Source organism: Protopterus annectens, chromosome 6.part0, assembly GCF_019279795.1.
Source record: "Protopterus annectens isolate FY-2018-M chromosome 6.part0, PAN1.0, whole genome shotgun sequence".
In the NCBI taxonomy this organism is placed as follows: domain Eukaryota; kingdom Metazoa; phylum Chordata; order Ceratodontiformes; family Protopteridae; genus Protopterus; species Protopterus annectens.
Window position 1 is genome coordinate 189,608,732 of NC_056737.1, and position 19,229 is coordinate 189,627,960.

The following is a 19,229-nucleotide window of genomic DNA, read 5'->3' on the forward strand; positions in this document are numbered from 1 at the left end:
ATTGTCCATGCTGGTGTGAATGACCTGAGACGTACCTCCCTGGACTACATGAAAAGAGACATAGAGGAGCTCTCTGATCATGTAGCCCAGGCCGGTATGACCCTGACCTTGAGTAGCATCTTACCCTCACCAAGAATGATGCCACAGTATAAAGATAAAAAATTATCAATTTTAACAATTGGCTTAAGTATTGGTGTCATTCAAAGGGGATCCACTGTCTGTCAGCCTGGGATGACATGCTCGATAAGCCACGTTGCTACGCTAGGGATGGCTTGCACCTGTCACCCCCTGGGCTTTCGAATACTGGCTAAGGCTCTTGCCACCCCCATAGTGCCTTTTTAGGCAAGGCTCAAAAGACAAACCCACCTCCATAGACAACACAAAGGAAAAGAAACTAAGGGGTAATGCTGCTCAACGCCAGAAGTCTAAACCACAAGATGCACATACTCGAGGCTCTCCTCAGTATGGAGAATATCGATATCTGTGCAGTAACAGAAACCTGGTTCAAGGCTCCCGAGAGCACCCTAGCACTACCAGGTTATACCTCATACCATGCTTTTCGGCCCCAAAACTCAGACCGAACCACAAAAGGAGGGGGAGTATCCATATTCATCAAAGATACCCACACCTCCAGGTTAGTGGCACTGCACGAAGCATCGGAGACCATCCATGTGCAACTAACAGTGGGCAAAACTGCCTTTCAGTTTGTAGCCTGCTACAGACCACCCTCCCAAACTCAGGAACCCCACTCGGCTTTCCTGAGAACACTGGAAAATATGAAGGTCTCTCCAAACACCATTATATTGGGTGACTTCAACTACCCAAACATAGACTGGGAGCACTACTCAAGCCCCAACACCCTCGCCCAACGGTTCCTAGAATTTATAAACTCAAATGCTATGGAACAACTGGTCACCACTCCCACAAGAGGGGAAAACATATTGGACCTGATAATCACCAACATGGGGACTCTATGTTCCATACCAGAGGTATACCCCTCATTGGTAAGATCTGACCATAAATTAATCTCACTGGACATCCATATTCCGTCCCCACCCCCAGCCAAGGAAACCACGGTGAAGAACTTCTCAAAAGCAAACTTCACACTACTCAAAACCGAGGTGGAATCCTTCAAAGCCTCCGGGCCAGTGGAAAATACGTCCCAAACTGCAGAATCCTTTACAAACGCTTTCTATGGACACCTACAGGAACGCATGGATCGCGCTATCCCAAATAAAACCAAGACTCATTCCTCCAAAGGCAGGAGACCTGTCTGGTGGACCCCAGCCATAAATAAGCTATACAACAGAAGGAGGAAGTTACTACATGATAGAGCAAAATCCCAAAAAGGGAAGGCATCTCTGATCAGTACTAGCAAGAAACTACGATCCCTCATAAAATCATCTAAGGCCAGCTTCAAAAGAAAAATTGCACAAGATGCTAAAGATAATCACAAAGCCTTCTTTAGTTATGTCAGGAACCTGGGTGGCAACTCCCAGATATGCTCTGCGTTAGTTCAAAATGACAAAAAATACACTGAACCCACAGACATTGCCAACATCCTGGCAGACAGGTTCAGTGCAAACTTCTCCCCCCCCAAAAGAGCAAATGTCTATCCCAACAGAGTGTAGCCTCCCTGACATCACAGATGCACAGGTGACAGCTGCCCTCTCCAAAGCAAAAAACACAGCATCAATGGGACTGGACGGTGTCCCGGGCTGCGTCTTACACGAACTCCAAGAAGAACTGAACCCTCACATAAAGTCACTGTTCAATCTCAGCCTTACTACAAGATATGTATCCAAGGAATGGCGTACAGCAACAGTGGTCCCACTCCACAAAGGTGGTGCCACAACGGACCCCGGAAACTATCGCCCTATAAGCCTGACTAGCCTGGTCTGCAAAGCTATAGAGCATATCATCATGAAACTCATAAACAAAAACACTGGGAACCACCAAACACTGGATCCTACCCAATTCGGCTTTGCTAAGGGCAGATCTTGCCTCTTGCACCTGGTCGACTCCTTTGAAACAGTCACCAAGGCCATAAATGAAGGGAAGGTAATCCACACAGCCTACCTGGACCTCGCAAAAGCCTTCGACACAATACCTTACTCGGGCATCATAAATAAGCTCACCAGCTTAAATATCAACCACTATGTCACAAGATGGGTTGCAAACTGGCTCAGGGATAGAACCCGCTTGGTCAGAAATGCAGGTGCCATGTCAGACTCTAAACCAGTTACAAGTGGCATCCCACAAGGCTCAGTCCTGGGACCTCTCTTGTTCGGTATATATTTCTCTGAGGTACAGGCTAACATGGGAGGACTATGGCTGACCAAGTTCGCAGATGACTGCAAACTGGGTGCCATAATCAACTCGCTGACTGACACAAGCATCCTCCAAAAGGGTCTCATAGAGACGGATAACTGGTGCCAGAGCCATGGCCTAAAGCTAAATGCCAAAAAGTGCATAGTCATCCCCTTTGGGAAAAACAAAGTGCCCACAAATTACCACATACGTGGTAATCCATTAAGTACGGAAGAAGTAATTAGGGATTTGGGGACCCAAGTAGATGGCAATCTCTCCTTTGACAATCACATTGCCAAAGTGGTTAGAAAGACCTTCTATATAGCCCACCTTATCACGAAAGGGTTCACATCTAGATCAAGAGAGGTCATTGTGCCCCTCTACTCATCACTCATCAGGCCCATAATTGAATACAATGCCCCATTTGGGATGTACCTTACCCGACACCTGCAGCAACTGGAAAGACCCCAAAAGTACCTCACCAAGGGGATCAAGGGACTCAAACAGATGCCCTACGCAGTTAGGCTAAAGAAACTCCAGCTCTATTCAGTTGCTTACCGCCTACTCAGAGGCGATCTGTGCCTGACGTATAAAGCCATGTCCAACCCAGAATTAATGGACATGCTCCACCTCAGGAAATCCAAATCCCTTAGAGCTACACGCTCCAGGGACTTAAACCTCAGCACAGAAATAAATAGGACATGCTGGAGTGACAGATTCATATCCCAGAGGCTCCCCTCACTCTGGAACAAAATCCCAATCCATGTTAGGCAGAGTCTCTCAATGACCCTCTTCAAGAGAAATATTGACGAGTGGATGGGAGATCGTAAGTTTACCCCTGGGATCTCTTCTGTGTCCCTACTAGACAGAGGCACAGTAAACTAACCTCAAAAGGGCTATCTTCTGTGACCTACTATACAGAGGCACAGTCAACTAATCTAAAAGGGTGGCGAAAGCCAAACACACTCTGGCTAGGTTTATAAATGCCCTAGGGCAGTTAGCCTAGTATCAACCTATGAGAGAGAGAGAGAGAGAGAGAACACAGTCAGTAGCATGGTGCCACATCTATAGCTACACAGACAGGATGAAACTTATTCCAGTGCAGTACATGAGTGTACTCCTTCACAGAGACATCAGAGACTTGCACTAAGAAAAGAATGGCATTTGATGGTTTTCCACTACCATCAAGTCTGTACTTTTGATGGGTGGACTTCAACAACTAGATAACACATGGGCTGTTGTTGAATAAATGGACCAAACTCACACACACAATAAAGCTCATGGCATTCCTGATCCACATTCTGCTTTGTGCAAGTCGATAATATTGAAAGGCTGAAGATGAACACCTTCAGTTAGCAGTAAGAGTGCCAGTGCCTAACTTTAAAAAATCAACATGCTGCTCTTAAAGTAAAACTCAACAGTCACCTACAGGTTAACTCAACCCTTAGGTTGCTTTTCTACTTACAATACGGTTTCAGTAGTGGGTAGGTACCCGCTTGTGCTTCATAAAACTTTCACTTCCTTGCCCTGGAATCAAAGGAAAGGAAACACCTCCCACCTTTTTTTTTTTTTTTTGTTAAGCTTAACTTCTCAGAGTTTGCAGAGGAATTTGTCTCCACCTGCATGACGTACTACAGACAGAGAAATCTGTAGTTTACTCTGTTAGGTACTGATGACCGTCTTAAAACAGGCAAATTAGTCCTGCTGATGTCAGGAGCTCAGCGGCTGCTATAAAAATGGGAGATGTGTGAAACAGTTTTCCACTGGCTTTACTGCTGATTTGAAGAGAACTTGCACTGATTCACAGATGCCTCCAATGTAGCCATGCCCGTCATAGCAAAACAAAGCAATTAGATTAGTTAATGGTTCAAATGCAGTTATCACCTCTTCTGACAAATTTACATAAGCAAGGAAAACAATGGACATATGAACTGAATGTGAAGACTAAAAAGCACAACACAAAGAGCAGATAAGATGTGGCTGAAGTGTATGAAAGACAGGAGTCAAGGGCAGCAGTTCTGGTGTAACACTGGAAACAACAATGGGAGAAAATGGGGTTGACAAAGTATGCTACAATGCTTTTAAAAATTATCAAGTACATTAACAACATATCATGCTTCCTAAGATTGCGCAGTTGGTGGAGAAAATAGATGAGTACACATTCTTCGATTTGTGCTCTTTTTCACCATTGTGCAAGAGAAAATACAGACATATATGCAACATATTGTGAATGGAGCATTTTTATTTGACAGCCATTTGTGCTTGTCTCATCAGCATTGCCTGTGTTCATGTTTGTCACCAAACCATTGTTTTCTATTTTGACAACTGTGGAGTTCGCCATGGGTAGAAACACATTAGTGGGTGGTCAGAAGACTGCCCTTCTTTAGTAGCAGTAAGCATTCCTAAAGTAGCTACTCACATCATTTCACAAGAGATGATTATTAGACAGACAGTAAAATGGGGAACCAAGCAAAACACACAAAGATGACAAACAAAATGTAAGAGTACACGATCAAGAGAATATCATTGATAACGTAGTTCCATATAGTCAACTGTGGGGAAGTACACTGAAAATGGAATGGAACAGAGCAAGAAAAGACACTGCAAAAAGGAAAGGTTTTGTAAATTAAACACATCAGCACTGCAATTATGACTGGTGAAAAACATTACAGAATAATTAACATGCTGTGAAAAGCTATGGATTTCTTACTTACTGAAACCCACAGCCACCAAAGCTAATAACTGACTGAAGACGCATACACAGAAAGAGTACTGAGATACATGTGATGTCTACTGAAAAAAGGAATAAAGGGATAGGATACAGGTTTATACAAACTTGCGAAGCGTCCAGTCCATGAGACCATTAGAGAGTGTAGCCCAAATTCTCAACTGCTGCAAAGCATTGCCTAGTTAATTGATTACTTAAGGTCACATAGTAAGAAAGTGAAGATGGAAATATTCAAACCATGTACTCTTAGCACTGGAAACAGAACTTCAGTCCTCTGCATTCACTGCCAGACATTTCACAAGTTCATTTAGAGGAACAGGAATGGACCTGCTACATGCCTCAATTCACTGATGGTTATAACCATCAGAAGTGTATTTTTCTGCAAAAAGTAAAGAGTAACTAATGAGTCTTATATAACCCAGAACTTAAGTAGTACTTGTCTCATTACCAAGCGTCAGTTTTGCTTCAGATTGTTTGTGTTGTATGTTAACAAATCAGTTAATGGGCAGAATGAAAATAAAATAGAAAAACACAATGCTGGAAAACATCTGAGCCACAAAAAAGTTACCCGCAGGTAAGGAATAGAAAACTGATCATATTTGGCTGTAGAATTACAGAACAGTGCAGTAAGGAGAGGAAAAAAAAAAACAAAATCAAACTGATAAAGAATTTCCTACAATAGTCAAAAAATACTCCCACTGCAGGGACTGGGGAATATAATTATTTTCCAATCCCTTAATTTTACTGTGTCATTATCAAGGAGTCAGGTATGTAGAGGATTGATTTTCCAGTACGTTAACAAATCACTAAAGGAGCAGAATAACAAGAAACGATAGAAAATAACAAAAGCTACAAGACATGTGCCTCAGAAAAAAACAGTTATCCAAAGTTAAATAAGAGAAAGTTGGTCATATTTTGTTGAAGACTTCCTTAGTAAGGGGGAAAAAAAACATGACATTAGTTATAAAACAAATGAAAATACAGCATTTTCTACAACATTCAGACAAACAAATAAAAACTTTCCACTGCAGGTACTCGGTAATGGAATTATTCTCAAATCCCTTCATTTCCACTAATGGCTGTCACATATGCAACTACAAGAATCTAAGTGCAGTTACAATTTTGACACCTCAGAAAGAGTTTGGGGGAGGGAAAGTACAGTTTTGTACCTACCATAAATGTAGATGTTCGAGTGCTAATACAGCTGCAGTCATAACAGATGGGTTCTCCTGCCGTCAGGCGGGTCCTCGGTCGGCCAAATTCCAAAGTCTAGATCAGGTGTCGGTTGTTGTCGCTTCTTCCCTGACGTCAGTGCGACAGAGGTATAAAAGAACCAGCCGACGCCATTTTCTTCAGTTTTTCTTGCCCCAGATGTCAGGTGCCCCCAGAAGGAAGGCAAAACATAAATTTATGTAGTAAAGCAAATGCAATATAATCAAAAAACAGTAGTTGCAAGCAAATACACCATAAAAGAATACCCCAATGAGGTTGTATGAGGAGGTGTTAGCCATAAGGCCTGTCCCAAGAGGGGAAGGAGGGAGGGAAACCTGGACTGCAGCTGTATTAGCACTCGAACATCTACATTTATGGTAGGTACAAAACTGTACTATGTTCATCGTTCATACAGCTGCAGTCATAACAGATGGGTAGAATCCCAAAGCTAATAAAGGGGTGGTAGGCACTAAGTGGAACCAGGTGGAGCCAGGATGCCCTGCAAGACTGCAGTGGCAAAGCCCGCTCTAGTTTTGGAGTATAATGGTAGGTGATAGTGCTTGGAGAAAGTATGTACAGAACTCCAAGTGGCTGCTTCCAAAATATCTTTGGTAGGAACCCCCCTGAGGAAGGCAGCAGAGGTAGCTGTGGCCCTTGTGGAGTGAGATCTGATGTCTGTATGTACAGTTTTACCATGAAAAGAGTAACAAAAGCGTATGCAGTGGGCTATCCATTTTGAGATTGTCTGTTTGGAAATAGGCTTCCCTTGAGCACCTGTAGCATAGGACACAAAGAGTTGCTCTGATTTTCTGAAAGGCTTTGTTCTGTCCAAATAATAACGGAGCTGTCTGTGAATGTCCAAGGAATGTAGTAGCCTCTCCCCTTTGCTTTGTGGATTAGGGTAAAACGTAGGTAAGTGGATAGCCTCATTCAAGGCTACCCTGGATACTACCTTTGGCATAAATGAAGGATTGGTTCGTAAGGAAACTCTGTCCTGATGGAAAATGATGAAAGGCTGCACAGCCATGAGGGCTTGTAGTTCCGAAACCCTGCGTGCTGAGGTGATAGCTAGAAGGAAGGCCGTTTTCCATGACAAATATTGCAGATCTGTTGAAGCAGCTGGCTCAAAAGGAGGCAAGGTTAGTTTTTCTAGAATGAAATTGAGGTCCCAAGCCGGTACTGGTTGCTTCCTTGGGGGTTTTATATTCTTAGCCCCTCTGAGGAACTGTCTTAAGAGAGGGTGAGAGAATAAAGGAGGATCAGTGTTGTACTCTGCAGAAATGGCTGAGGCATGGATTTTGATGGAGGAGAATGAAAGTCCACTGCTTAGCAGCTCGGCTAGGTACTGTAGTATTTGAGGTAAATTCAGTATTCCAGGATTCTGACCCTTTTTCTGATTCCAGACACAAAACCGTTTCCATTTTGCGGAGTAGGCTTTTCTAGTAGAAGTCTTTCTGGCCTCCAAAATGACATCCTGCACCTCCTTGGAGAGTAGGGTCTGCTGTGAATTTAAGGAATTCTCCATGCGGCTAGATTGAGTGTTTTCAGCTGACTGAAGAGTTTTGAAGTTGTGCTGAGTCAGTAGAAGAGGCATTAGAGGCAGGATCCATGGTGGGGAATGCGTCAGGCTCCTCAGGAGTGGGTACCAGTGTTGTCTTGGCCAGTCTGGAGCAATGAGAATCATCTTTGGTCTGTCTGCTCTGGCTTTTAACAGAATTTTGGCCAGCAGTGGAAGAGGTGGAAAGGCATAAACCGTCATAGTTGTCCAACTGAAAGAGAGTGCGTCCACTTTCCAGGCCTGTGGATGAAAGGTCCTTGAGCAGAACTTTGTCAATTGGTAATTTCTGTGGGTGGCAAAGAGATCTATGTCTGGCCTTCCCCATGCTTGAATTATCATTGTAAAAACTTGAGGATGCAACTTCCATTCGTGTGGATCTGTCATATTTCTGCTCAGGTTGTCTGCCAGTGTGCTTTCCTTCCCTGGCAGGAATTGTGCTTGAAGTTGGATTTGCAATTCCAGAGCCGTGTTCCAAAGGGACATGGCTAGTCTGCACAGGGGATATGAATGAGTTCCTCCCTGTCTGTTTATGTACCACATCATTGTGATGTTGTCTGTTCTTATCAATAGCTGCCCTGGATGCAGTAGGTCTTTGAAAGCCATAATAGCATTTATTACTGCTAGCATTTCCTTTTGATTGATGTGTAGGTGCTTTTCTTTTTGTGACCATTTGCCCTGAATGCACCGATCTGTCATGTGCGCCCCCCAGGCGTAGTCCGAGGCGTCTGTTGTGATGATTTGATTTGCTTGAGGCTTGCAGAATGGGAGACCTATGTTTCTTTGGCATGCTTGAGCCCACCACAGAAATTCCTTTTGAAGACATGGAATCAGTGGTATGACTGTTTCCAAACTGTGGCTGTGTTGAGACCATAAGTTTTTTAGGTACCATTGAAGTTTCCTCATATGCAGCTTTGCACATGGGATTAGCAGGATGCAAGATGCCATGAATCCCAGAGCCTGCAGGATTTTCCTTGCAGTCAGCCTGGTGAAGGCTGCCAGTTTTCTGAAGTATTGAGTTAATTGCCCTTGTTTCTCTGGCGTGAGGTAGGCCATCTGGGTGCTTGTATCCAAGCTGGCACCCAGGAAAATTATTGTTTGAGAGGGTATTAGTCTTGACTTCTTTTTGTTAACTATGTATCCCAGAGATTTCAACAACATTATTACAAACGCCAGGTGTTTCAGAAGAGTGTGTTTGCTGTCCGCTTGGATCAGGCAGTCGTCCAGATATGGGTATATTTGTATCCCTTAAAGTCTGCAGAAGGCAATTACTGATGCCAGGCATTTCGTGAACACTCTGGGCGCAGTAGATAAGCCAAAGGGCAATGCAGAGAATTGATAATGGGATGAATTTGCAAGAAATCTGAGGTATCTTCTGCAATCTTGTCTGATTGGGACATGCAGGTATGCCTCCTTGAGGTCCAATGTCACCAGCCAAGACTCCTTGCCCAGCATGGGAAAAAGCTGCTGTAATGTGAGCATCTTGAACTTTGGTACAAGTAAATATGTGTTTAGGATGGATAGGTCCAAAATAGGTCTCCAATCTTTGCCCTTCCTTGATACCAAGAATAGTCTGGAATAAAAACCTTGACCCTGTTCTTGTGCAGGTAACTCTTGAATAGCTTTCATGTCCATGAGATCTGAAATTTGTTTTTGTGCATCTGCCCTTTGATTGTGTGGCAGGTTTGGCATGCCTCTCATTTTTGGAAGGGTGTGAAAGTGGAATCTGTAGCCTCTGTCTATAATGTCCAGGATCCATTTGTCTTTAGTGACAATATGCCAATTTTTTGAAAATAATGCCAGTTTTCCGCCTAAAGGTGCTGCCATTTGAGCCTTGCTTGGCATGCAAAGGGGAAAGTCATTGGGTCTGCTTTCTGAATGGCTGTGAACTATCCTCACCCCCTCTTGGTGCAAGTGTTTGCCATTGTCTGCCTCTAATGATCCTTGAGATTGCCCTCTACCTCTCGGGCGCCTGTATCTAGCTCTTTGAGGTCTGTCTGTGGCTGGAAAGGACCAATTTTTTGAAGGACAATTTCTACTGAAACGTGGCGGTTGTACCTGTAGGAAATCTTTCACTGTTTGCATTGATTTTGCCTTTTCCTCCATTTTCTTTAATAGCTCCTCAGCTTTAACACCAAACAATACATCTTTTTGAAGAGGTGCATCTAGTAATTTAGCTTTGACATGATCTGGTAAGGTTTGCTCTTTGAGCCAAGCATGTCTACATATGACTGATCCTGTAACAGCAGCTCTACAAGAGGCCTCTAAAGCATCAAAACCACATTGCAAGGTATGTTTACCCACTTGCTCTGCACTATGCAACAAATCCTGCAACCCCTTCAAGTCTGGTTGTTCAGGTTGTGACATTTTGCTTTTCAACTGAGATAACAAAAACTGTTGATACTTTAACATATGGAACTGACAGTTTAATGCCCTCATGGTTAAAGTGGCCGAGGTGTATACCTTTTTCCCCCACCTTTCTAAAGCTCTGGAATCTCTCTCTGAAGGTAATGGATTTTTGGCAGTGGAGGCCTTAATTCCCTTGGGACCCTGTGAAATAGTTTCTGGGTCAGCTGCATGGCTTTTGTATAGGAATTGGTGTGAATCAGGCACCCGGTAATACCTGTCAGGCTTGACTGGAGCTGGAGGTAAAGAATCTGGGTTAAGGCTGGCCTCTGAATACACATCATCTAATATGTCTAAGACAGGAGGTATAGCCAGAGGTCTGTGCTGAGGGAGCAAGAGGAAATCCCTGAGCCTTTTCTTGGAGTCTGAGTACTCTTGGCCTTGCCAGTGGAAGTGTTCCCTCAAGGTATGCAAGGTTTCCCCAAAAGAGTAATCCTCAGGGGGGGAGACAGAGGGAATGGACTCCTCTGCATCAGAATCTTCGAAAGGGGAGTAAGAATGTTCCTGGTCCTCAGAATGCTCTGAAGTAATGGAGGCCTGGTCCGAGGAAAGGTATTCTTCCTCCACTCTGGGCCTTTTGTCCGGGGGGGGGGGGTTGAGAACCCCTGATAAGAGTAATCAAATCCTCAGCCATTTTGAGCATCTGCTTTTTAGGCATGGGGCCTTGAGAGGGGCCCTGTGGAGCTTGTCTTTTAGAATGCATGGCTGCTTTAGATTTAGTGTAAGCCTTAATGGAAAAAGAAGAAGAAGGCCTGAAGACACCTTGAGAGGTGGCAGGCCTGTCTGAACTCTGAGTTTCCCTGCCAAGAGTGACTTCGGTATCAGTAGTCGGGGTGTGGGCCGAACAGCCTGCGACCTCGGGCACAGAGGACACCACTAATGAAGTGTCATCGGTAGTCAGGGGCTGCGTAGGCGCCTCGCTGAGAACCGGAGCACATGTAGTCGGCTTTAGCGTGGTGTCGGTAGAAGTCGTGGACCTCGTATGTCGGTCCTTATCTTTATGTCGTTTACTCAAAATTGGAGTCGGAGTATCCGACGACATGTTGTAATTAAACTTTTTGCCAAAATAGTGTTGGGCGAACTCCGCCCGACGCTTAATAGTGCGCCTGTTGAATGTAGCACAAAAACGACAGGTCGAGACATCGTGGTCTGGGCCTAAGCAAGGTATACAGAGGGAATGGAAATCCTTATGTGGTATTGTCTTCCCACATGAAATGCAATTATTAACTTTGTCTGACATCGGTCTGAGGCAAGAAAAGTTTCCCCAACGGGGTACTTAACTTTCTAGAAGTCTTCGGTTGAAAAATATTCGTAATCTCAGGAGCTGGCCGACCAGCACTTGCGAACTGCTTCTGCTTCGGGCACCACGCGGCAAGAAAGACTGAAGAAAATGGCGTCGGCTGGTTCTTTTATACCCCTGTCGCACTGACGTCAGGGAAGAAGCGATGACAACCGACGCCGGACCTAGACTTTGGAATTCGGCCGACCGAGGACCCGTCTGACGGCAGGAGAACCCATCTGTTATGACTGCAGCTGTATGCACGATGAACATCTGTCAATTCATCTTGGACTACAAAAGGATACTTTAAATAGGCCTGTAATTACCAACTTTTTTGGTTGCAGCTGTATAACTCCTTAGAATAGTGTAAAACGGGCTATGAGAAAAACATAAATGAGGGTCATTCCTGGAAAAAAGCATCAGTCCTGTTAACAGAAAGTGTATAAGACGACAATGACTTCACACTAATCCCATTATATATCAATGGGATGGGAATACACCACTATTTCCTCATGTATATCATGAGTCATATAAAGCAGACTTAAAATGGATTATGGGAAAGAGAAAGGGTTGAAGAAAAACAAGATCATGTAATATGCTAAGCCCCACTGGTAGCCATTTGTGGAAAAACATTAAAATTGTATAAGAAGCACTCAAAGGGATGTTGAGGTGTTAAAATAGCTTAGAAAATAAAGAGTGAAAAAAAAAAAAGGTTGAGTATTCCTTTAAGCATGACCCTATCCCCGGCTATAAATTTCTAAAATCATCTGATAGCTCTTACCATCTATAGCTGCTGTATGGGTTTTGCCTGGTGCAATCTTTTTGATTTTGTAGAAGGAAAGCTGCTTAGCCAGTGTCAAGGATGTTGTATAAGGTACATCAACATAAGCCTGTAAAAAAATGAGAGAGCAAGTTACAGTACAGAAACTAAACATGCTGCAATATAACATGAACACTAAATAACCTGCTATACAGATCTGATAAACAGAATTTTCTACTCTTAATGCTCATGAATATAAATATTTACTCTGCCACTCCAATCTGCTAGGTAAAAAAATGTACTTCCCACATAGGATGCGTTCTGCATCAGAATCTGTTGAAAGAGTTGAGTTTTCCTGATCTCTCCTGCTTAGTCATTCCTTCTCTCCTGTCTCACTGGTCAGGACAGCATGTGCCTCCTGTTGATGTAACATGTGCTGGGACAAACCATAGCAACATGTGCTGGGACAAAATTCCAGGACAAACGTCCATGCTACACAGCTGGATCCACATCCTTTAAGCAAGCACAACCTAGAAAAAGTGAAACAAAATGTAGTATACAATAACATACACATACACATGAGCTCAAGTTGCAAAAAATGCATCCAGAGCCATGGAGAGAGGGGGCTGCCAAGTAAAGAGAAGTAATAAGTGTCCACTTTAGAAGGCTCTGGAAATCATATCCAATAGACACTTCCACTATGATCCCTCCAGTCAACTCTGAACAAAGTTAAAGTCAGACAAACAGAAGTCGTCATAGCTTTGCCCAGATGAAAAACACTACAGAAGCATTTCTGCAGGAGGCAAAGTCCCACACGCCTCTTTTTAGTCATATAAATGAACTTCAGTCATGCAACTGTTGGGAAAACAGAAAACATGACAAGGTGGGTCAATGCTGCCACTGCTGCTACAACAGAATGAGTGCTAGCAATGATTTTCAATGAAAAGAGCAATGGATGAGTTGTAAAGTCTTCAACTGTGCATTCAAACACTTGTACAAAAGACCCAGCACATTCTGCACAACAGTCAAAAGGTACAAGGTCAAAAGAAAGAAGCCTGTAACAAACAGGCACCATAGAAAGTCTGACTACTGGAATCATGGGGCAAGCAAAAATGTTTGATGAAGATGCAAAACTATGACCAACTGGGCAGGGCACTAGCCACCACAATGGAGATAACTGAAGCCAAGTACTACAAACAACCTCTCCAAGAGTGGAATGGCCTCTAGGAGCAGCATTTCTTTACAGGTAGTAAGGTACCACAGTACAATACAAAACAGAACCAATCATTTGTTTAGAAAGCATTTGCAAAGGCAGTGCATGTCCGTCCATAAATGGAGCAAATCAGATGAAGGGATGTTTACTCCACTTTAACTCGTTTATCACCTTCAGGTAGAACCAATGAAGACAGAGCACATCCATGGAGTGAAGAGAGAATTATTTTCAGCTTTCTAGCTCTAGAAAGATAAGGAGGTGGTGAATGAGCTTGATTAAGGACAATTTAGACAAACATTTCAGGAGGACACATGGGTTATCTTAAGGAACAGCCAGTGTTTGTATTAAAAAAAAAAAAAAAAATACGGCACCAGACTAATAACAGCTTCATCCTCCATCCATCGAGAAGAGAACAGTATCAAGACAATCATCTTCAACAGACAAATTTAAGAGCTGCCAAACCAACAGTTTAAAATAGGAGAAAGAGGACTTCTTTATTTAACTATATAGGTGTGGTGATCTGAGGACCCTTTTCAAGTAAGACCCGGGTCAAAGGCATCACAGATAACAGGACAGCAACAGGGAACATAGTCACCATGGATAAACATTACCTATACATACATATAATGCACTGAAGTCCAAAGGAGGAAAACAGTTGTTCAAAAGGTTGGCAAGGATGCAGTAACTGTTTAATCAGCCATTTCTGACCCAGAATTCTTCAGTTCACAATATAATGACATGCAAAGATGCCAGAAACATACATCATGACCAAGGGAATAACAAAGACTTCAGCTATACCAGTGTCTGACAGAAGTCAAGGTCATCTGCATACTGACCAATTAAAGTGCCATATGACACCTGTCCTCCACCAAACAGTCTTTTCCATTTAAAAGAATGTCTTTGATGAGTGGAAGACTTCCTTGGGGCTTCAATCAGTTCCAACCTCAACTACAAAAACTTAAAAAAGCAAAGTATTAAAATGAGAAGCCAAGCCCAGAGATGCAGCTGGTCACCAAACCAAAGGAGGAGGAGGAAGACTTACAAAGCATCTGCCAAGAAGGGTTTCTGCCCTGCAAGGGACTTCGCTGGAATACACAGCATTCTTGGCCATCACAAGGCCATCAGAATGTGTCTTCATCTTTACTTTCTTGACTTTTGTGAAGAGCTGTGAAAACAGAGGGGAAAAGTAGTATGGTAATCTCTTCTGCTACGTGATACAGAGCATTTGCACACACACACAGACTCACACATACACACACACGCTCTGCCACATGAAGCAGGATACACAGAAAAGTACAGCTGTGTAAGATGTTTACCATAAATAGTAGACATCTGAGTAAGATGACTGTTGCCAAAATGTCCTCTTGGAACTTAGTCCCAGATGATGTCCAACATGTGGCTAAACTTTTAGAGTTTTGTACCACTAACCCTCCCAAGATGATTCACCCTCCCCAGGAACATAGTTACATAGAAGGTATTTGGAGGATCCAGTACACTCTATCTTCAGTTTTTGGTAGACAGAAACCAGAGGTATGGTAGTTCTAGGCCACCCACAGAGCAGACAACATAATGCTCAAGTGTCCACCAGGTTAGAAGAACTAGCCCGGAGTTCCCTTGCAAACCTAACCTCCTCAAAACCCAGACTGGCATCTTAAAGATCCAGATTACAGATTAGTAACCTGACCAGAAGGAGCAGCACCCTATCTTCAGATGCAAATAAATAGAACAGAAGTAACAGCACCCCGTCCTCAGATTTGCATGAACAGAACAGAGGGAAGGAGAAATGGAAGTAATACAAAAACAGTGACCTTACTTGAACACATACTACTATGGCAAATTCGGTAAACAGCTGTACTACGTTCTTTGTATGGATCACTGCTGCAGTAATGACCTTTGGGAAGATTCCCAAAGTTTACCCCCCTTGTTGGAAAACTAGTAATTTACCTAGGGCAGGTGGCATGAGGCCCTGCATGACAGTGATGGTGAAGCTTCCCCTACATCTCAAAATGATCTTGAGTCTGCACTGTTTAGAGAAAATGCACACAAGACCAAGTGTCTGCCATAAGAATGGCCTCAGTATCCACCCCTCTATCACAGGTAGTGATAGCAGCTGTAGTCTTGGCAGTGTGGAGCCTAACCCACCCCTGCTGGGGCTTCCCAGAGACCGAGGAGCAATAGGTGATGCAGTGAATTAGCTAGACAGAAATGGTTTATTGGGTGACTAGGTCAGCTTGCTAGGAAGCAAAAGAAATGAAAACTTGATCAATTTCCTCAAGTCCTTCATTCCATGTGGTCAATATCTAAATTGCTTGTAAACATCCAAGGACTGCAAGATATCTTCCCCACACAAATGAATGGTCTGATTTAATGTTAGCTCTGTAACCACTTTAGGCATACAAAAGGATTTAGATACAACCTTAATCTGTTCCTATGGAAAACAAGAAAATTCTCCCTGGTCATAACAGCATGTAGCTCAGCACTCCTGGCAGAGATCATGGCTACTTAAAAGAGCAGTTTTCCAGGTCAAAAATGTTAAGAGGGATAGTAGCAGTTAGTTCCAATGGGGAATTTGAGTCAACTTTTCCAGCACAAAATTTAAGTCCTGTGGTAGGAACCACTGATCTTCTACGGGGCTCTTAACTGCAGAGCCCCTTTTGAGGAACTTTTTTACTGGTAACAGAGGGAATAATGCAGTGCCCACTGGTAAACAGGATAAGATGGCAGGCAAATGTCTTCACTGAGAAATAGGGCTAGACCTACTGCAAATAAGTCAGTCACACATTACAGAATCAATGACAATCCCACTGTATTGGGTGCTAGAGACCTCCTTTGGCACCAAAGGGAAAATCTTTTCTATTTGGCCAAGTAGGACTTTCTAGTCCTAGGCCTTTCAGCTTACCCTGTGATATTTAACACATTCTCTGAAACAGGTGCCCAGAAGAGACTCTGATCATCCAGGCTGTAATGTTTCAGAGTGTGGAGAAATGGGTATAAGAAGGACCCCTTATGCTCAGTAAAGAGGTGCACACACTGAGCAGGAGTTACTCACTTCTCCATTACCATCTACCTCAGGAGAATGAACCAATGCTGTTTCAACTAAAAAGGAGCCATCAATAACGTGTTTGTCTTTTCCTCCTTTACTTCTTGGATCACACTGGGGAAAATGGTGTCCAATGACATGCATAAAGAAAAAGATCTGTCCAGATGAAGAAGGCAGCACTTAATGTAGCTTCTTTGCTGGGTAGTGTCAGGCAAAGTTTCCCCAAATGCTTGCGGCTTGGAGAAATAAAAACACCTATTTCTGGTGCATCCCACCATTGTGTTAAGATCCAGAAAAAAAAGTGTTCCTGTCTAACATCCATTCACAAGGATATGCACCATAACTCCTTACCTGACCTACCAAAGGATTTTGCTGAGTTTGGATGTAAGAAGCCTTTACAGTCCTTTGGGACTCTAGGGCCATCTCCAATGCTTGCATGACTGGCCCGCAAAGGAGGTACAAATGTATTTTCCCTCATTTGCTGATACACAACATCAAAGTCATATTCACAAAGTCATATTGGCTATTATTACAGGTAAGGATCTTGGTCGCCACAATGGTTTGAAGGTATTAACATCAGTGTAACTGCCATCACCTCTTGGATATTGATGTGGTAATCTGAGATGGTCCTTGCTCCAAATGCCATAGATTGACATTGGTTGAATGAGCCCCCCCCCCCCAGCCTGTAACCCTCTCCTTGCACTGCTTGACTGAACCTATGAAACCTTAAAACAAGGCATCCATGGCTAAGGCTTGGATGCAGGAAGGTTCTCTAGCAGGTACTCCTTGACTATTCTGTAGCTGGTGTCTCCACCACATGGACTCTTTCTGAATACAAAGAAGTAGAAGAATGCTTTTATCTAGAGACTGGGTGCTGTGACTAGGGGTTCAGAGGTACTACTGTAACTTCCTCATCTGCAACCTTACCAGTGGAACCATGTGGATAATGGATGACATGGTATCCCAAGATCCTCAGAAATTCCCTTACTGACATAATCCTTCCTGGCCATATCTACAAAGAAAAATTAAAGGAATGACACTTTGTCCTGGGAGGGGGGGGGTCTCTACTAATGACAGTCTTGTGGTACTCCCAAGAAAGCTACTGTCCTCAATGAATTTAGCTTGTAATTAGGGAGATTAAAAAAATGAGTCCTGGAAAAAAATCAGGGTGTCTGAGTCTGAATCAGGAACTCATTCAGGTAAGGGCATGTAAGACTACCCTTGGTTTTGTAACTGGCAGTCACTGGGGTCAGACATTTTGTAAAGACACAAACCAAACAAAAGAAGCAGAGAATCCAAATATACACAACACCAACTTGGGAAAAGAATGGAACCAAACCGTAGCCACAGGAACATAAAATTTATTAGATACCAAGATTAAGTGCTTTCGTCAAAGTATAACTAGGACTTCATCAGAGTCAATTAAATCACACGTTTATATACTAAATTCCTTAAATCACACGACATAACTAGTCCCTTAAAAAAACATACATACAAAACATCTCATATTAAATGCCTAAAAATACAACGGTTAAACAACAAATACTAAACTTTATATGACCTTAATTTTAAAATGCTTGATATGCAAATATGACCATTTAAACCAGGGTAACACAGGCATTAAGCCTAATTTGCCATATCAGCTCCTTTGCTTCTATAAGATTCATCCAAAGTCCCCCTCTGGGATGTTTATAAATTATATCTATCCCATAAAACAAGAACTTATGTGTAGGGAAAGCCAGTATATGTCTACATAGCGCATTATGCTGTTTTTTATGGGCTATGTCATATATATGCTCTTATACTCAATCTCGTCTGGGTATTACATAAAAATAAGGACATTCCTGACACTGAGCAACATATACCATGCCCACATAATTACAAGTGCAATGAAAAGAACATTTAACACATCTGTTGCTAACATAGATAGTATCATCCACTAAAAAGTGTTTACACTGTGGGCAGGCGCCACATTTACATGTGCTCCACTTTTTAGAACTAATAGCCCAAGAAACATCACTGCTTTGTTCCAAATAATTCTTTATGGATTTCGCTCTCTTAAACACTATTCTGGGTTGCTTACCAATTATATACAACACACCTTCAAGGCATGAGAAAGTGCCCCAGTTCATCTTCAAAATATTAATAATATCTAAATACTCCACTGTACAGGCAGTGACAAAAGAGTTCGCAAACCCGGCATTATCCTGTCAGGGAGACCCAATCCCACCAAAATTTCCATCCTGTTCATACAAAAGAAGTGGTCTATATATATACCATCAATTCTTTTCTTCTTAACTTCATCAGATACTCTCTGTACTAATTGGACTGGGCATTCTCTGGCGTATAACATATCAGCCAACCTACTGCACACAGTCAAAAAGTATGATCTTCTGATATCATTCAGGCTAATCTGATATATTCACCAAAGAAGCTTTCCTCCACTGGAAAAGTTTAATAAACGATCTGGTACCTCGGCAGTTCGCCTTCAAGGATCACAGTTCAATTAGTTTCAGCATCATCTTAATATACCATTTTTTAAAAAAACAATTATTCAATTAACCAAATGATGCAAGATCATTAAGAAACAATTCAAATTAAAGTGATCTCAAACAAATATAAATAGACACACTCTCAATATTCTTCAGATAGACATTATTTAAATAAACAAATCCAACAATATTCTAGGTGAACCAATTAATATATATGAAATATATCCTATTGTG

The 19,229-nt window shown here is 42.6% G+C and overlaps 1 protein-coding gene across 1 annotated transcript in view; it reads right to left on the minus strand.

The window, feature by feature from the left end:
* Positions 1 to 19,229, minus strand: part of NEK9 (NIMA related kinase 9) — a 1,697,515-nt gene that overhangs the window by 652,871 nt on the left and 1,025,415 nt on the right. The window contains exon 15 of the mRNA XM_044073912.1: positions 12,272 to 12,380. Within this exon, the coding sequence (XP_043929847.1) occupies positions 12,272 to 12,380 (109 nt within the window). The remainder of the gene's footprint in view (positions 1 to 12,271; positions 12,381 to 19,229) is intronic.